This window comes from Stegodyphus dumicola, chromosome 1 (assembly GCF_044657685.1).
Source record: "Stegodyphus dumicola isolate Sdum_Otavi_A_Nest chromosome 1, ASM4465768v1".
In the NCBI taxonomy this organism is placed as follows: domain Eukaryota; kingdom Metazoa; phylum Arthropoda; class Arachnida; order Araneae; family Eresidae; genus Stegodyphus; species Stegodyphus dumicola.
The window spans coordinates 169458690-169478927 of NC_140768.1; the positions used below are offsets into that span (position 1 = coordinate 169458690).

At 29.5% G+C, this 20238-nt stretch overlaps 1 protein-coding gene across 2 annotated transcripts in view; it reads right to left on the reverse strand.

The window, feature by feature from the left end:
- LOC118180328 (uncharacterized) overlaps nt 1-20238 on the reverse strand; it is a 178520-nt gene that overhangs the window by 106650 nt on the left and 51632 nt on the right. Inside the window, exons 6-13 of one of the 2 annotated variants that reach the window (XM_085823037.1) lie at nt 18648-18781; nt 18500-18573; nt 17105-17146; nt 10681-10741; nt 6658-6741; nt 6473-6549; nt 6055-6149; nt 4352-4485 (exon numbers count right to left, since the gene is read on the reverse strand). In XM_085823037.1, coding sequence (XP_085679163.1) covers nt 4352-4485; nt 6055-6149; nt 6473-6549; nt 6658-6741; nt 10681-10741; nt 17105-17146; nt 18500-18573; nt 18648-18781 — 701 coding nt within the window. Of the gene's footprint in view, nt 1-4351; nt 4486-6054; nt 6150-6472; nt 6550-6657; nt 6742-10680; nt 10742-17104; nt 17150-18499; nt 18574-18647; nt 18782-20238 lie in introns of both variants that reach the window. The other variant, XM_085823033.1, reaches the window with a different exon arrangement.

Below are 20238 nucleotides of genomic sequence, written 5' to 3' on the forward strand. Positions count from 1 at the left end.
AACATTAAAATTCTTCCCAATGAGTGCAGAGATAATAAATTAAGCATCCCAGCTAAAATGCAGGAAAACCAACAATGTAGACCAGCATGTATTATTTTCCTCAGATTTAAAAAAAATATATTAGAAAAAATGGCTATGATTGAATCAGTCCATGAGATAAGTGACAAACAATATATTTTCATCATAACTGAAAACTATTCAAATTGCAAAATTATTTTAGAAAGGGATGAAAAGATTCGTAACATATAAGCAAATGACATATAACAAGAAATAGAGGAAAATCAATTTGAGAAGCCTATAGAAGAAAATTTACAAATTAACCATATAACATTAAAATAAATTAAAAAATTAAGAAAGGAGGAGACGATCCCTGAAGACTTTGATTTAACCACTTTAGAAGGTGAGCAAAGAACCAAAATGATTGAAGTGCTCATAAAAAACTGAGCAATGTTTTCAAAACCCTACTCCAGTCTTGAAGGAATGGATGCTGCCATGCCACAATCTAATTTGCTACATAAGTTTCCAATTTAGACCAAACCGTATGCTATTCCTCATAGTGTTAGTAAATATGTACAACATGATGTAGCCAAATTATTGGAAGCAGGCATCATCTTGAACCATCAATATCAAATTATAGCTTCCCAGTAATTTTTGTAAAAAAAAAAAAAATTATTTAATACTGATCTCAGTAAATTAAAATTCAGGGTGGCAGTAGATAATAGGCTCTTAAATTGCATAATGCAGTCTTATCTCTTTACCCAAAATTTCAGACATTCTCCATAATACGGCAGGTAAAAATTACTATTCTGTGCTAGATCTCGATTGTTGGATCAGAGTGATAAGAAGAAATCAGCATTTTGTACGGAACTTGACAATTTTCAACTGACTGGGTTACCTTTTTGTGCCAAGTGCAAATATACAATATTTTTCAAATGACATAACTGTAGCAGCTACCAGCATAAATGAACTAGTAAATATTTTGCAAAAAGTGTTTGATACATAACAAAAATTTAAATTAGATGGAGCCAAAAATACAGTTCTGTAAAAAAAAATATGAAAGTTTTCAAATTTTATATTATGCCCAAAGAGGTTTCAAGAACCCAGTTGAGTAAGAAGTAGTGGTAAACAATATTAATATTTTTAGTATAATCTGTCAATTCAACACATAATTAGCAAACAGCAAGAAGATCCATATATAAGAATAATTATAAAAAAGCATATACTAACTACAAAGATATGGTAAAACAATACTTTATTGATAGTCATACAGATCTATTAATGATAAAATTAAAACCCATTAACCTCGGAATGATACACAGATGTATATAAAATAAGCCTATTACCTTATTACCTAAAATGCTAATCAAAGACGCACTACAAACTGTTCATGCACCTCACTTCGGTTTTCAAAAGACATATGAGTTTTTGAAAGCAAAATACTGCTGCAGAGGTATGTACAGTGATAAAAAAGGTTGAATCAAAACTATAAAACACTATGACAAGTCTGATTCCTAAGAAAGACCTTGCATGAGGGGAGATAGTAGCTTGATTCCTAAGAGAGATCTCACACTGGGGGAAATGGTAGCTATTGCCATAGTGGGCAAATTGCCAAGATCCACAGATAAGTTTTATGTTCTCCCTGTCATCGATCACTACTCCAGGTATTTAGAAACTATTTCATTAAACAACTGCACTTCCCAGTTCATTATAAAACCCCCTAAATAACTATTCCATGAAATGTGGCTTTTCCAAATTTATTTTATCAGACAACAGTTCCTACTTTTGCTCTACAGAATTCAACCAATTTTTAAAATCACTAAATACAGAGCACAGAAAGGTTCCATTTATTACCCACTAGTGCATGGGTTGATTGAAAGAGTACAAGGATGATGAAGAAATGTATTGCAGCCTTTAAAAAAAAAAAAAAAAAATATTGCGATGTCATAAAAAGTACAATACTGCAAGACATTCCATAACTAGATTTTAGCCAGCAGGGCCTTTTTTCTTTTCTTTTTTTTCTTGGTACACTAAATACTCCCATAGATAGCAATGATCCTCTTAAACTAGGAGAAGATTTCCATCAATTTGCCAGAATAGTAAAAGACCAATTAAATAACAATAAGGAACACGTAAAATTAAATGAAAACGAATAATTTAATTATGCAAAAGAGTATTTGAAGGGAAGAAAAATTCCTGAATTAGGGGATAAAGTCTTTATGCAGAGTTTTAATGACAAGAGTGTATTACATCCGAAATACAAGGCATCATAATGATATTATTAAGAAGCTACAGAATTATAATCGCACAATACAATTAGATAACAAAATAAAAGATATCCACATAAGCAAGTTGTTTCTAAAAACCTTCACAAATTGATGCTGTAGAGTAGGATTAGGGGGGGGGGAATTCATTTGGATTTGATATAAACAAAAAATTAAAAAATTATTTTGGCTATGTTCGCCATAGCTACAAACTAGATAATTCGAGAATGATTAAAAGCAGCTTAAGTGCAATAAAGTGCTAATGCATAATTTTGATAGAGTTGGCTGGTCCATATACAAGAAGAATTGAATTTTTACCAGACATAATCTAACTAACTTCACTATGTAATGATGTCCTTCAAAAATAGAAGTTTTAAATCTCCCTATAAAAAATAATGAATCTAAACAAATGTTAATAATTAATGGACAATTCCCAATTAAACTGGAGAAAATATAAGGAAAATTTTGAATGTTAAATGAAATGTGGTTAAAATGTAAAACCTTAAATATAATGGAAAACTAACAGTGGTTATAATATATATAATTGTATAAAGGACAAAAAAGAAACGTGTACACAATGTATATGTAAGTAACACAATGTATATGTAATGTATATGTAAGTCTATGCTGTGTCTGCATGTGGGAAATTTAAAAAACACATTATTAGATACTAAGAAACTATTTGATAGATCTATGATATGTAGAATATAAATTGTATGTATCAGCTAACATTTTTTATTCTGCATAATGAAAGCATCGAATTCATCATATAATGCAAAGTGTACAGTTACAGAAGCTGGTGTAGTGAAGTTAAAAAAATAAAATTAAATTAAAATTAAAATGAAACTTTACTGTTCCTGAATTGAAAGAATTTTGATAGTGCAGATGGTTTCAAGGTTTTATTGTTCAAAGATGGAATGTGCTGCCTTTCTTTTTTTCTTCTTTGGCCACAGAATATGTGGAAGCAAGCATTCAAAGTTGAGTTGCAATTAATGAATCTTCATCAAATTTGCTCAGCGCAAGTGCATAAATTCTCATTGAACTAGGTTTTTCCCCAGCTTTATCGACTTTGTGCTGCAACTTCACTTTGACTCTCCTCACTACGCTTCTTCGCTCTATGTTTGCAATGATGATGTCCAAATCTTCAACTCGCGAAATTTGACTTGTATAATCACAAATAAATTGTGAGCTCAAAACAACTGAGAATGGTTCGATTAACTTCATTTTGAGGCAAGTATCTTCATTCATCAAAGAATGATGCTTTTCGATTAAGAATTTGTCCTGCTATTGTGTTAGCATGCCATGTGCTGTTGCCTAAAAATAAAGTAGACATAATTTAGAGCAGCTTTTTCCTACTTACAAAATAATCTGCACAGATTCAAGAATATATCAGGAGCAGTGATTTTTCCATGTTAAATATTTCATTGACAGTTTATTTATCAGTATCTTTATGGACAGACATGTGTCTTGTGATTGTCAGTGTATAATTTGGCTATGAACAGAACTCTCAAGGGAACAGAACTCATAAATGATGGTGGAATTTGTTTTGTCTAATTTAGTATCTGCTTGAAAAGACAATAAAGTAACCATATATGAAGTGTGATATTAGTTATTGGCAAGAAGTAAGTAGGAGTAAGTACAATTGTTATTCTAATTTGCTAGTAATACATTAAAAGAAGATAACATTTATCATAATTTCAAAATCAGCTTATTGCATTCTATATAATGCAATGTGCTTATTTTAAGATAATGTTTTGACTGGGCATAGTAATTTGCATGATTAATTAATTTTGGGTAATATCATAACATCTGGTACCGCAACATTTCATTATAACAGTAGTAAAGGTTAGCAAATCTAAGGTAAATTTAGGCATGGAAAGTTAGCAAATCTAAGGCAATTTTTTTACTTTTGGTAAAAAGTTTAAGTAAAAAGTTCCTCTTTTATCTATCTTTATTTTCTTGCTAATACAAAGCTAAAGACTTAAATGCAATTTTTTTATCAGCACACTTAAGAAAAGGATGATCTCTATTTAGAAAAATTCTTTAACCAGAATTTACATGTATAGTGTAATGAAGGTACATTCTTTTACCCCTTTTTTTCATGACAGATATTCGTGGAGCAGCAAGAAAATCCATGATGCCTTCACTCAAAAGCTGTCTTGATCTGTGCCAAGTTGGAAGACATAAAACTCGACAAATTAACTTAACTTGTTCCATAGGCAGCCTAAAGTATATAAAAGTGAATATAAAATTTTGTATACATTTACTGTATAAAGTTTGAAATACATTTAAATTTACAAATTAATTTCATAACAAAATTGTTTTTAATTAAAAAATAATTGTGATACCACCATAAACATACACACAAAAGGGAGAAAAAGACATGATCAGGCATCAAATATTCTTAAAAGGTAAACTGTCTAATGTTAACATGCTCCTTTCAATTTAATCACAATACGTGTGGGTTAAAAAAAAACAATTAGAAATTAAATAAAATGAGAAACTTTTTTATCATAAAAATATAAACATCAAATTATTCAAATCAGCAGATATTTCTTACAATGATAAATATGCAATAACCATTTCTCAATTTTTTTAATAAAACATAACAGGCAGAAGTAAATTTAATAAGAGCGGTCTTACAGACAGGATGGATGTTGTACTAAACCAAATTATATTCTTAGATTAAAATACAGGGTATATTATTCTTAAAATTAAATTTACTCTTTCAATCTTCACAGAACATCAACTTTTCATACAGATTTTTTTACACAGGCTTAAACATAGTTTACAGCAGTTAATTATTAATTTTTTTTTCAAAATAATTAAGAAACATTTAACAGACATTTAGTTAAAATATGTTTAACTGGTTATTATGAGCAATCTTTTTCATCTCTAAGAGGTTTAAACAAAATTTATAAATAAAAAGATATAAATCAAGATATTAAAGCATAGTAATACCCCGGCATTATACTCTACATTAATGCACACTGGTCCAAAATGTATAAAAAGGATTTTATGTCCAAAACGCTACTGAGTCACTTTTGGGGAATATTTAATATGATCAGCAGAAAGGAGAGTTTTATGCATTACGCAGAGGCTGATTCTGTTTCTCTTCAAACAGCGAATTCACTTTTAAAAGAAAAGAATTTAATTTGAAAATTGATGCAGAACATGGAGTAAAATGAATGAATTCCCTTGCAAAAGCCAAAGCATTCTTGTATTCGTATAAGAATCTAACCATAAGTAAACATAAAATACAATGAAAGTTTCAAATCAAATTATAGGTTAGATTTCATTGATGCTGGGATGAATATCCTTATCATTATTACCAGAGATAACAACCAGAAAAGTACTGAAAAATGTTCTCGCTAGTTGTGAAGACTTCTACCACATCCAGTCTTGAGAATGGGACATCTTTCAAGTTTGGATAATCCTTTCATTTCAATGAGATGTCCTTTTTATAAGCATTTAAGTCTGACTTTACATTTGTTTTAGAATTATGATTCAATTATATTTTAATAGTAATAATCTTTGCATCATAAATAGTAATTAATAAATTTTAATTCCATTCATTTCAGAATTCTCACTCAGTATAAATGAATATAAGGGTCATATTTTTGATAAAAATTTCCATTTTAACATTCTCCATTTTACTATGGCATCAATGAAAAATTACTTTTCCATTACATTGCCTGTATAGGAATAAATTACGAAGTAACAGCAGGATATTATGATATGTATCAACAAAAATATACAAAAAGAAATCAAAATGAAGTTTTGAAGGTCTTACACAGACAAAATTCTCATTCTGTAGATGTAATTACTAGTTCCAACCTCACACTTTAGACCACTAAATTCCAGAATGCTTTGACGCATGTTATGTTTCTACAAGACATAAAACAGAATTATTAGAAATAAATATTATACTTCTATCAAAAATTTCTAATTGTAAGCTAGTTATTGTAATTTTGCAGTTCAGTGAAAACCACAAAAGGTGTTACAAAATAATGTTAGATTTTTTTTAAAAAAATTCTTATTTACTCTACAAATTTAATAAAAAAAAATTATCTTAATAGTCGAAAGTATAAACAATTAATTACATTACAAAAGCACAAATTTTGCAGCTTATGTAATCTAGTTGCATTTGTTTACACTTAAAAAGAAATATACATTTGAACAAAAAAAAAAAAAAAAATTACATGATTTACCTCATCAACATCAAGATATAACAGACGATACAACAGTTCAATAAAAGTGTCAGATGCTGCTTGGATATTTGAGGCAACTAAACAGGAATAAATAATATATAATCAGTTAGGAGAGATGAACAAAATACAAATATAAGCAGTAACGTTTGGAAAACCCAAAATTTAATCGTGTTTAATATCATTACTTGCTCTTATATATTTTAATTTAACACCATTGCCTTCAGTAAAGTAAGCAGGCTTTTTCCAGGGTGCATTACTGAAATCTGCACCTAGAAAAAATGAAAATAATGGTTTAGAAAACTTAAAATTATTTTTTAGATACAGTAAAAATATTCCATTTTTTATATTATTTATAACATTTACTTTTAAAACAGCTAAAATATCTATAGAAAATAAAGGTACAAAGTGTCAAAAATTAAGTCTAAAAATATTAATTTCCAAGGGAGGAGATTTAAAAAGTTACATAAGGTAAAATATGAAAATTTACATTTTAAAATTATATATTTGCCGAAATGTAAATTAGCTAAAAAATTAAAGCTGCCTTCTAGCACAGAGAAAGATAAACATTATTTATTACTATTTCCAATTACTTCACTGATTTAAAAAATTAGAGGACAAAAAATTAAAAAATTTTTGGACAGCATGCAAAACTTTTACTTTTGAAGATGTAATACAGTCAAAAGTCATTAATTCGGACACCCATAATCCGAAATGATCTATAATACGGACCTCAAAGCTACAAACTTTCTGCGCATGCGTCTCTTTGACGCATGCGCGTAAGACCTTTACGGCTGCGATTATGTGTGTTCGCAAAATACGTTTACGAATGCGCGTTTAATGTATAACGAACGGTATAAGCTAAGCTAAAATTATCTAATTCAGTTAATGTTGCAGATTGCATTGTTCCTTAATCTTTGAATTGGATTCGGCTTATTGTTTTTTGCACACTGTTAGAGCAATTTTATAAGTAAATTTTATAAGCAAGTAAGCTTGATCTTTCGATTATGTCAAATAGAATTTCTGATATATATTTACTAATATGTAAAGGATCTACAAAGCGAAAGTATCTTTTTCATCTCTAAGAGGTTTAAACAAAATTTATAAATAAAAAGATATAAATCAAGATATTAAAGCATAGTAATACCCCGGCATTATACTCTACATTAATGCACACTCGTCCAAAATGTGTAAAATGGATTTTATGTCCAAAACGCTACTGAGTCACTTTTGGGGAACATTTAACATGATCAGCAGAAAGGAGAGTTTTATGCATTACGCAGAGGCTGATTCTGTTTCTCTTCAAACAGCGAATTCACTTTTAAAGGAAAAGAATTTAATTTGAAAATTGATGCAGAACATGGAGTAAAATGAATGAATTCCCTTGCAAAAGCCAAAGCATTCTTGTATTCGTCAAAAGCATTAAACAAGTCGTCAAGTGCATTAAACAAAAAAAGGAATTGTTGCAAAAAATGGATAAAGGCATATCCTTTGTTTATCTAAACTTTAACGTTTGTTTATCTAAACTTCGTTTATCATTAACGCCACAGCTGCAATGAATTGGAAGTTGATCTGTCAGCACTATCCTTACCTGCAGGGCAGATGTTTTTATTTTATTTGGCTTATAATTCCTTACTAAATGTAGTATTTCATCTTGATGTACTCAATCTTTGATATGATTTAAATCAAATTCCTCGTCATTATAATTCGCTTCCGATAGCGAAGAAAGCGGCAGAGGTTATTGAAAACGAAAAAATTTCGATTGACAAATTAGTCGGTATTCTCGACACAGCAATTATAGGACTCGAACAGCGGAACTGAAAAAGAAATTATGTCTGTTTATAGAATTAAAGAGAATGTATTATCACATAAAAAACGAAGCAACTTAAACAACTTACATTGAAAGAAATGTTTAATAAAGTAAACAAATAAATATTGAGCTTCTTTTTTTTTTTTTTTTTTTTTTTTTTTTTTTTTTTTGTAAATTTTGATACTCTTTAGATCATAATTGTTCTTTATTTCATAAATTACGGTTTCATATTTTTAATTTTATAATTTCTGTATGCCATCTTACCAGATTTAAACTGATGATCTAAAATCCAGAAAAATCGATAATCAGGAATCGCTGAAGTCCCGACGAGTCTGGATTAATGACTTTTGACTGTATTCAAAATATATTGCAGAAATCTAGAGTGATAAACCTCGCAAAATAATAATTGATTCATTTATGAAAACCAACAAACAAGTAATCTGACAGTTAAGTAACAAGAAAATGTATCAGCTAAACATGTATTAAAAGACAGAAAACATATTAATTTTTTTTCTGCACAAACATGGTGAAGCATAACTTCATGAAGTTAATAAACATTGCATGCAGCACATCTACACTTGTTACTTGAACAATTTCACAAAACCTAATTCATCATTCATACACATAATTGCTGCTACAGAAAGCATTAATTATTTGGCAATGTGTGAAACTAACTGCGCTATAGTTAAGCCTCTATTATAAACAGAGGTATAAATATAGCATAACTTACTGCTTGGTGCCAATGGATAAACTGAAAGCTTGAATTCTGTCATAATTTCTGTTCTTTCCAAATTATCAATTCAGCATCCAACAAATGGTATACACATGTTGGTGAAATTCAACGTACCAATGGAGTATTAATATCAACTCCATTCAAACACATGTTTGGAACTAAAATGAAATCTGCTAATCATGACGAAATTACAGATCTGTTAAATGCACAGATCCAGTTAGATTTTGTTAGTGCTCATGATGATCTTTGACAGGAAGCTAAACAACAGATTATGAAAATGCAGGTTGAAAATCATAAAATCTACAATCAATAACGTAAACCATCAGATTAGTTCCAGCTTCACAATATAGTGGCAGTCAAGCATACATAATATGAACCTGGTCTTAAATCCAAGTTTTTTGGACTGTACAAGATTGTGAAAAATCAAGCCAAATGACACTTATGATGTTGACACATGGTTTCTTCGATGGACCAATGAAATCAAGCAGAAGTGCTGAACTGATGAAACCTTGGACCAGTTCATCAGAACATATTGTGTGAACTTAGTATTTTGTAGGCAATTTCTAATATAAACCGATCAACACCTTTAGATTAACCTTATCAATCTTTTCTTTAACAACGACTACTATTTTTTTTTTTTTTTTTAAATAATTCTTCCAAGTGCTACTATTGCAAGATCCTAATTCCATTCTATTTTCAATTACTTGTATTAATTTAGTATTTTCATTCATTGTTTAAAAATATTAGTATTTTTAATTTTAGTGTATTTTGTATGTTAAATTTCACTGTGCTTTATATGTTGCTATTATCATCTGAGGGCAAATGACGATGTAGGACAGCCAAATTATATGGGAAACGGCCATGAAACTGTGACTATAACCAAGTTATATAATGGAAAAGCACCAGGTGGATGAGCGCAAAGACTAAGAAGTGAATGATGATGCGTGATATAACATTCTTTTTCCTTTTCTTATCACTTTTAATTCATGTAAATAAATAGTTGAGTATTATTGATGTTTCTCCTATAGTAATGATACAGTATTTTTGTACTGTAAGCACCCACTATGATATCGTGGAAGATAAGCATTAAAGTTTTTGTATGAAGTCCATCAAAATACTACTAGTTAAAGCACATATAATAACAATATACTATTTAAAATCTACCCCTCCAAAATGAGGAATAATATTATTTATTCCTCGATTAAAAATTCTAAATATAATATTTATATATACACCAAAATATCATTTAAATTAAATTTACACATGCTGCTTTGATCGATACAGTTGTTAGTGCTACTGGCTATTGTATCACTGGACCTGGATTCGACTCCTAAAGACTTGAAAGTTTGTATGTATATAGCATCTAAGCAGCATGGAAGCACTTAAAATACTGTTGAGATGGAAGTCCTTTTGAGAGGCTTAATGGTAGAGGAAAAGGGTGGAAGAGTCTTGGATACTTTCCTTGGAATGTTCTCCATCAAAATTGGGATGAAACTTTTTATTCTTATAAATATAAAATCCCTCTCATCTGGTGTGATTTGGCTCAGAATGATAAGACAGCTAAATGACCACCGCATATCAATAAATACATTAAATTGTAAGTGTCTGACCATTTGAAACAGCCATACATTTACACACTACAGTCAGATTTATATTAGATGTACACACCAAAATCATACGACTCTATTTCTTCATCCTGTGAAATATGTTGTGGGTCTTTCAAGTTGTCCTATAACATACAATAAATATACATTAACATCATTTAACCTAAAATACACAATAAATACATATTTATAAAACAATATTTTATCCTATATGTGCAGTTTTATTCCTTTTCGGGGGGAAAAAATTTCACATAATTTATATTTTAATTTGAAAAAATATATCAGGACACAGCAAATAAAAATTCTAAACTATCAAATATAATATCAATTCTATGAAAAAAAAAGCCTATATGCTAAATAACATAAACTGAACAACTAACTATACCTAGTTGAACTACACATATAAACAAACATATGTAAACATAATTTCAGCAAATATGTAGGTAGTATCCAACTAATAATATATTGATATGAATTAGCTTATTCTCTGCATAGTTTTACATTTGTAACTATCCTGGGTGATATAACTATTGATATAAATAGCTAATAAGACAATATCAAAACTGTAGATTTAGCTCTTATGTATAGCTTCCCCTTCCTTACAAAAAGTGATAATGAGTCATCTCCTGTAATGCATTCCATGCACTGCAAGATGAGTTCCATGATGAGACTAATAAGTTTACACATTATTTCCCAGCAAATACTAAATTAGCAAGTTGCTTATATTGCGTTTAAATAAATAAATAAACACAGTATGTTTAAGCATAAGTAAAATCCGGCTGCTTTCAGATTATCTACACATTTACAAAAATCAATGCATATTCAAGACTCTGCAAAACCGGAAAGAAACACTCACTCGTACACTTGAAAAGATTGTTGTTGCATGTACACTTGAAAACATGCCAAAATACGCCAGTTCTACTGAATGTTGCAATTAGGTACGTGGATAACCAGAAAGTGCCAAAATTTTTAACCATTTTTATATCTATCAGCTTGTCATTGCTATTGTATTGCTATCATTGTACAGTGCACACATAATTAAAAAAAAGGGGGGAGGGAGACAGTTCTATGTCTCCCGTTCTACTGGGCCGATTGACAAAATTCAAATTGTGTTGTTCTTCATGTCTCGAAAGCGCGATTTAGGATACATATTAGATTTATTTATAGCTCTATTCTAACATAGTTATTTTGACACAAAATTGGACTTTTTCTGAAATAACATACCAATTTTTTTCCATATTGTGATTCTGTGACTCAAATTATGCCCAAATATGAAATTTTGTAAAATTGGGTGCAAAATTTATGGAGAAATTCACAAATTTAAGTTGGCACTTTTTTCCAGTTTTCGCCAAGAATAATTCACTTAGTGAATTTCTTAATATATGGCAACTTATTTTCCTTTCCCGTGAGAGGAAAAAAAGCTACAATCATTCCTTTTTTTCAAATAATGTTCTTTATATTATATTTTTAATTATAATTTTTATTACTTTAAGTAATTTTTTCTTTTTTGAATTTCATTTTAATTGTTTAAGTTGCATGATTTCTTTCGAAAACTGTTTTAAAAATTTCTCTTTACCCATTCGAACTGCGCAGTTTAAATAAAAGGTGCATGGTTTATTTTTTTTCAAACAGTTTTCTTTATATTTTTTGGTCATAGTTATTATTTTGGGTAATTTTTAAATTTTTAGACTTTTATTTTAATTGTTTGTGTAGCATTGTCTCTTCAGATAATTGTTTTAAAATTTTCTATTTATTCATTCGAACTGAGCATTTTAAATATATTTATTAATATAAATTTTCCAGTATTTCACTTTATTTATTTGAATTGCGTTTCTTTCGGAAGAATACTTTTTGTGTCCCAGACTACGATGCATCTGAAAAATCAATATATTAAAAGAGAAAATACAGTAAAGCACAAATAACACGCCTTTCAATGTTCCGTTCAGAAAAGACTTATAAATGAGAAAGATGTATAACCGACATTTCAACTTAGGATGACTTACGTATATTGCTTTAAACAGCTGTAGAGACATTAGGTATTTTTTGGAAGTAGAGGAGATGAAAAATTAGCAACGCCTTTGCCGAGAATCGAACCTCGGACCTCTCAATTACACGTTGAGTGTGCTGACCTCTACACACTGAAGGGTGGCTATGAAGGCGGGAAAAATACCTTATAGAGCTTTTCACATTGTGCTCATTGCTTTTCACAATTTTATCACTCTACATTTAGTTTCATCAAATGTTATTCATATTTTAGTTAAATATTTTATTTTTGAAATAGCAAGAATCAAATATCATAAGATTAAAAAGTTTTAAATTAAAAAAAATTACTAAATTTTATGCAAAAATTTATTTTTTTCTTCTTAATGGCTTGCTCATTTTCTTCAGACATTCTGCAAGTATATTAAAAAGCATCCAACTTTTTTAAACATCTTGGTATTTCTGACATTCATTTTAAATAAAGCTATCGCCTTTCATTTCATAAAGGCCCGCGATTCATGGTGAAGTGGTAAAGTTGCTGAAAACTGGTAGTTCACTCCGGGGTTCGAATCCCTGCGCATGGGCTGGTTGCATGGGTGTTTTTGTGGTTTTTCTCATTGTAACGTGTATGCCAGCTGGTTTCCCATAGAAAGTTCTCCATTTAGATTAAAGGCATCCCTCCTTTTAGGCAGATAGCCCTATTTGCCACAATTTAATAATCAAATTCAATCCATTTCATCAGTATTTGGTCAGAGCCTTTATTAGTCTTTAGTGGCTAAGCATTTTGGAGGCATGAGATGAAAGAAAAGACTGGTTTCATCAAGAAAGAAAACATCTTTAGATGATTATATGTTTTAGAGCCATTAAGATTTTTTGGAAGCAGGAGACTTGAAAAATGAACAATGCCCTCACCGGGAATCGAACCACCGACCTCTCAAATACGCACCGACCGTGCAGACCACTACACCATGACACGTTAAGAAGGCGAGAGTAATACCTTATAGTATCACTGGATAAATTCCTGAATCTTCAAATAATTTGACTGAGAAATCGTGGGATATTCCGTTTATGAGACAATATGATGTTCTATGACATAATTTAAATTTATACAACCATATAGTTCAAAACCAGTCGCTCTTCAATTTAATCTGCAATGATATGGTTTTTGTCTTTCCATTAGTACTAACTCAATTGCTGCTATTTGCTGGTGTGTACGTCCAAGTGTTTTCTCGTTGAACACCCAACTTCCTTTAAATTTTTGCTTTTTCCCCCCTAATTTCCTTCTTTACTTCTACATTTGTTTCCAGTGCTGAAACAAGAAAATTAAGATTTTTTTATTGTTACACTTCCATAAATTTTGCATTCTTGTCAAAGTTTTTAAAATATCAATTACATCAACTGCGTTTCAGTTGAAGACTGCTTTTCATTTTCTAGGCATTTTAACTATAAATAAAGTTTAAAGCAAAATCCAAAGGATAAATATTTTAATTAAAAGATTTTTTGCAAAATGACAAGGAAATAAAACAGTCCAGCAGTGTTTATTCTGTAGCACTGAGTGATCCGATTATTATATTGGGTACAAACAATCTAAATCATACTAAAGATCATGTTTTTTATACAATCTAAAACATGAGAGAAAATTAGCTACTTAAAAACATGCTTTTGAAGAGGATTAATGTAAAAATTTATGCTTGTATATATAATTTTTAAAGCTGGGACATGACCCAAACTGTCAACTTCCTGTTTGCTTAAAAACATTGTGAAAATAAATGTCAAATGAACTTTCTCAGTTTTAGACAATTCAATTTAAATGCAATCAAAGTAAAGTAGCAAACGATAACATGGAGAAGGTAAAAATTTACTGTTACAAATATTTTTTTTTAAAAAAAAAGGAAGAAAGAAAGAAACTTAAAAAAAACTTACGTATTATCTTACTACTTACGTATTATCGCAACCAGGTTGACGTTATTCGTAAGTTTTGACGCTATTTGTAAGTTTGAGTAAAAAAGTATGAATAGAAAGAAAATGTACATTTATTAATTACAGATAATTTTTAATACAGTTTTTTATATTATTTTCTTTTAAAATATAAAATAGCAATTAAACCCTTCCGGTTTCGAATTTGAATAAGTTGCAGAATTATTTTTTCGGCGGAAATCTTTTGGCTATTGCTTTTAGCACTGATTAAAAACTGTATTCGCTATAACCATGTACACGTCGACTTATTTTTACTTTAAAAAAATCCCAGAATTGCACAAAAATGGCATTGCGCACACTCTTCACTTTATCCATGTACACTGCTATTTTCTCATAAATTACAAAAATTTGCACGAAAATGCAGGAAACTTTTGTGAATCTCCACATGCTCTTTTTACAAAACTAAACACGTAGGGTTGCCGTAAGTAGGGTTGCCAAATTTCACAATTTATGCGAATTTTGACCTGGTTGCGATAATACGTAAGCACCAAAATTTGAATAATATCATGTATAATTTTAAAAAAATAGCTTTTCATATAGTACAGTACATAGTCTCTAATCTGGACATCAATAATCTGGAATGATTTATAATCCGGACCTCACAGCTACAAACTTTATGCGCATGCATAAATGTATAATGCGTTTACGCATACGCGTTTAATGTATAACGAACGGTATAAGCTAGGCTAAAATTACTTAAGGCATTTCAGTTAATGTTGCAGATTGCACTGTTCCTCAATCTTCTAATTGCATTTGGCCTTATTCCTTTTTACTGACTGTTAGAGCAATTTTATAAAAAGTAAGATTGAACTTTCAATTATGCCAAAAAGAATTTCAAACTATGGAGCTGCCAAAGGATCTACAAAGCGAAAAACGTTTTCGATGTCCATCAAACAAAAAGTGGAATTGCTGCAAAAAATGGATAAAGGCATATCCATCTCAAAATTATGCGAGGAGTATGACATTGGAAAGTCAACTGTATATGACATAAGCAAAAAGAAAAAGGAACTTTTTGAATATTTTGTGGATTCTGACACCGCACTTGCAATGACTAACAGAAAAAGGATTCGTTATGCTAAAAGTGACAATCATGATGAATGTTTAATAAAGTAAACAAATAAATATTAAGCCTTTTTTTTTTTTTTTTTTTTGTAAATTTTGATACCCTTTAGATCATAATTGCTCTTTATTTCATAAATTACAGTTTCATACTTTTAATTGTATAATTTCTGCAAGCCATCTTACCAGATTTAAATTGATGATCTATAATCCGGAAAAACCCCTAATCTGGAATCGCCGAAGTCCCGACGAGTCAGGATTACGGATTTTGTACTGTATTAATAAATATTTATTAGGTATCGAGGGGGGAAATTCATATTAATTCTCCGTAAAAATTTATTTGAAATTTAAGGTTAAAAATAGCTATGGCAATTCACTGTAACAAAAATCCATAAACCACATTTGGCGTTATTATCGCTCAAAAAAAAAAAGATGCCAAATTTCAAAACGCAAAAATATATAAATTCGTGTATATCTTAGAAAATTTTGAATAAAAAACTCTATTTGCAGGTATGCTTAGAATTACACCTACTTTAAGATGATGGTAAAAATTTTATAGGTTATAATTCAAAAATGTTTTCAAAAAATTTATAAAAATTATTTAAAAATAGAAATTTTAAAAATAAAACACAAAAAATGGATGAATTTTATTTTGAATGAACCTAAATTAAGAAATGTGAAAGGAAAAATCAAAAAAGTTTAATAAAAAGGAGATATTAATAAATATATGCCAAATTCAATTAACATTGAGGAGCAAAATATTTGAGAGCTAATTTTTTAAAAACTATTTGTACGATTTTTATAAAACTTGGCAGTCTGGCATAATTTAAGTCGTAGAATCGAAATATGGAAAAAAAATTGGTATGTTATTTTAGAAAAAGTCCGATTTTGTGTCAAAATACCTATGTTAGAATAATGTTATATATAAATCTAATATATATCCTAAGTCGCACTTTCGAGACATGAAAAACGCAACTTGAATTTTGTTAATCAGCCCAATAGAACGGGAAGTATAGAACTGCCCCTTTTTTTTGCGCGCGCTGTACATTGTCGTGTACAAGTAAATTATAATGTTGTCCATATATACAGTATTCAAATTTTTACTAATAAATAAGAATTCACCAATTTAAAATATAGAAATACTTTAAACTTTTAATCAACTTCAAAAGTTTAAAGTTAATGGTTATTACCTGTACCATTGTGTTAGTACAATGTTTCAGGTACTAACACAATGCTACAGTCATAAGTGTTAACTTCACTTTCAATAAAAATTATATGGAAGAACTTTTTTCTTCAATTAACTAGTATTTCTTTTTAAAAATATACTATATGAGTACATTTACTTTATTTATTTATTTGATAGATTGAATTTTTCTTAGTAACTAAAAAGATATTTTCACAAATACAAGATCTTAATAAATACGAAATTCTTATAGTCCCCATACAGTTTATAAAGAATAAAAATGAATTACCTGATCTTGTGAATGCATAAGAAATTGACACAAAGGGTCTTGCTGCTGCAAATAAATGTATAGCATTTTTTATTTGCAATTTTGCATAGAAAATCAAAATTTCTGCATTACTGTAAAAGAACTTATAATAAATAATTCCTAAAATTATCAAGCCAACTTCAATAAAAAAATTCACACGGTTAAACAAAAATATTGTCAAGAGAAAAAGATAAAATAATATTAACCCTTTGATGGTTATGAATGAGTTCAGCTCGCAATCGAATCGTGCTTCATAATGCGAGCAAATGAGTTCCGCTCGGAAGCAAGATTTTGACCGAAATGGTTAGTAACGAGCACTACTTGCGTAGTGAAATTTTTCCCCAATGCGCGCTGACGAGCTGACTTCGTTCGCCATTATTATTCTGCACTGATCGTGTTTCAAACGAATGCTACTCACGAAATTTAGTCAGTTTTACTGTCTACAGATGGCAGTACGAGTTCCATGAATTTCTTTGCATAATGAAGGTGGATTTTTTTTTTTTTTTGACCTTGTTCCTTTTATGCATATTTTGGCGTGGTTTTTAGGGTGTTTGTACAGTAAAATGGCTCAAAAGCAAAAGTTAGATAGGTATGATGATGATTACGATTGTGATACAGAAAGCTTATCAAGTTTTGAATCTGATGAAGACTTTGTTCACAGTATTTCAAGCTCAGAAGACGATTCAAGCGAGGAGGAAGATTTTTCGAGTGTTCGACAGTGGTGTATAATTGATTCAAGTTCTCACGCTCCTAGCCGATTTAGTTTTACTGGTGATGTAGGCATGAAAGCTTGCATGACAAATATTTCTGAAATTCTCTATTAGAAAGAACCTACTAGACGATGTGTGGTATGTTGCAGCAAAAATGATGCTAATGGAAAAAGAATTCACCGTGAAACACGTACGTATTGCAAAGACTGTAATGCCCCATTATGTGCAATTCCATGTTTTAAAGTATATCACACACAAAAAGATTTTTAGGTAATTACTGTATTTATACTGTGCTTCATAAAGTTTTACATTAGCTGTATTTATTTAGTTCTTTCAATTTAATATTTGTCTTATATTTATAATTAACTATTATTATTTATATAATTAGTTATAATCATTTATAATTTACTGTTTAATAATTATTTTAAAGTACGCAAAAACTGTTATTTATGTACTACAAATACTTTAAGAAATTTTTAAAACGCGCGAGGCGAGTTGGCTACGGCATCGCCAGAGAAAGGTGACATTTTTGGAAGAACGGCGGGGGAAAACAGCTGCCACTTTCGACTACTGTTTACTCCTAATGCTGCGCGAATTAAGTAAACGGAAACTGCTCATTTCCATAACCGTCAAAGGGTTAAAATGATCAAACACAAATTCTTCAAACCTGAATGGATCGTTCAAAAGGAGAGAAAACAGCTTTACTCAGAATGCTTTTTGATTGTTGATCATACACCACACCTAAATCAAGAAACAACTATAAACATACTTAAAAGCAAACACAAATCTAATAAGTTATATATTACTCATAATACCTTTTAGAAATTCATCTACACTTTTTTGTGTTGGATGAAGAAGAAAACTTATGATTTTATCAATCATCACCTCTTTACTAGCTCTTCGAATAGCCAATAAGTCACAGAGGGAAGATAAGGCATTAACATTTGCTCTAAGGAAGAAATTTAATAATAAAAAATTAAATATGAAATTAAGTTTGAGCTACAAACAATACAGAAATGAAGAAAATATAATACTGTTATTTACATCCTTTTTTTTACATGAATATGTTGACTAAAGGAATCATACAAGAGTATTAATTTTTTTTACATAAAACATTCTGGATTATAATAATTTCATCCTGACAAAGACACAAATTGATTCTCCTCTCCCTCAAAAAAGAGAGATAATAATATACAGAAATTCTGCCAAAAATATAATGCATCTCTGACTATTATTTTGCCTTTAGTATGAATTTTGTATATTCGTATAAAATAACAGAATCATTTTCTATGGTAATTATGCTTTCCATAAAAGACAATATTTACATGCTAAGCAATAATTTTTATCAATTTATTTATAATAAAGTCATTAAATAGTTGTAAGTACACTACAAAAATAGGTATTTTGTACAGTCATCAGGTTTACTGATGTAAACCTGACGTGAAAAACGTGCAATGCTCTAACTAGGATTTGAATGCTTCACCTTCTGATTGTCAGCCAAACCTGCTTTCCAGTCACACCACAAAGGTATGTGGAAAGGAGGAAGAAAATACTTTATAATTTTAATGTTTATTTTCTCTCTAGATATATATTCTCCCTGTCTATTTGAAAAACACTACCTTATACACGTAATAAACTGTTTAAGAGAAAATTCTTAGAAGACAGAAATGGTACACAAATTTTTTAAATTGCTTCTAAAACAAAAACAGAATGTACAGAAATGAGGGTCCATCCAACATTCCATGAATATTTTGAGAGATTTTTATGAATGTTAATAATATATGCTTGTCCTTGAAATTTTATCAAAAACATGTTATGAAAAGAATTTAAATAGGGATTAACTATTTATTTATTCCAAGTTTACTATACAAGATATTTATATTTTGTATATTTTTATGATAAATATTATCTATCATTTTAAAATAAATCTGAGAAAAAATAAATAGAACAACATAAATAACATTATTTTTAGTGAAATTTTATGTATAATATTTATGGTGAAAAATATTTTTATACATCATCCCCCTCAAAAAATATCATAATGTTAAGAGAATTAAGAGCACTGATAATAAAAACATCATTGCTGATTGCTGGACTTTCATTGCAAATTTCTTATATGATGTGATACATTTTCAAAACTGTTGATAATGTAGAAATCTTTACATTATCAATCAGACTAGTGATAATTCTAATAAACAGAGGAATTTAAATAAATATGAATGTTACTTAAAATTTAGGGTTCATTCCCAAAAATGTGCACTAAAACTATAAATAATATTTCTAAAAATCTCTCTAATTATGCAGAATTTAAGCAAAATCAGAAAGTCCAAGTTCATGCACTCCCCTTGTTAATTTAAATGCAGCTTATTCATATGAAATAACAGATCTAAAATCTTAAAAATATGG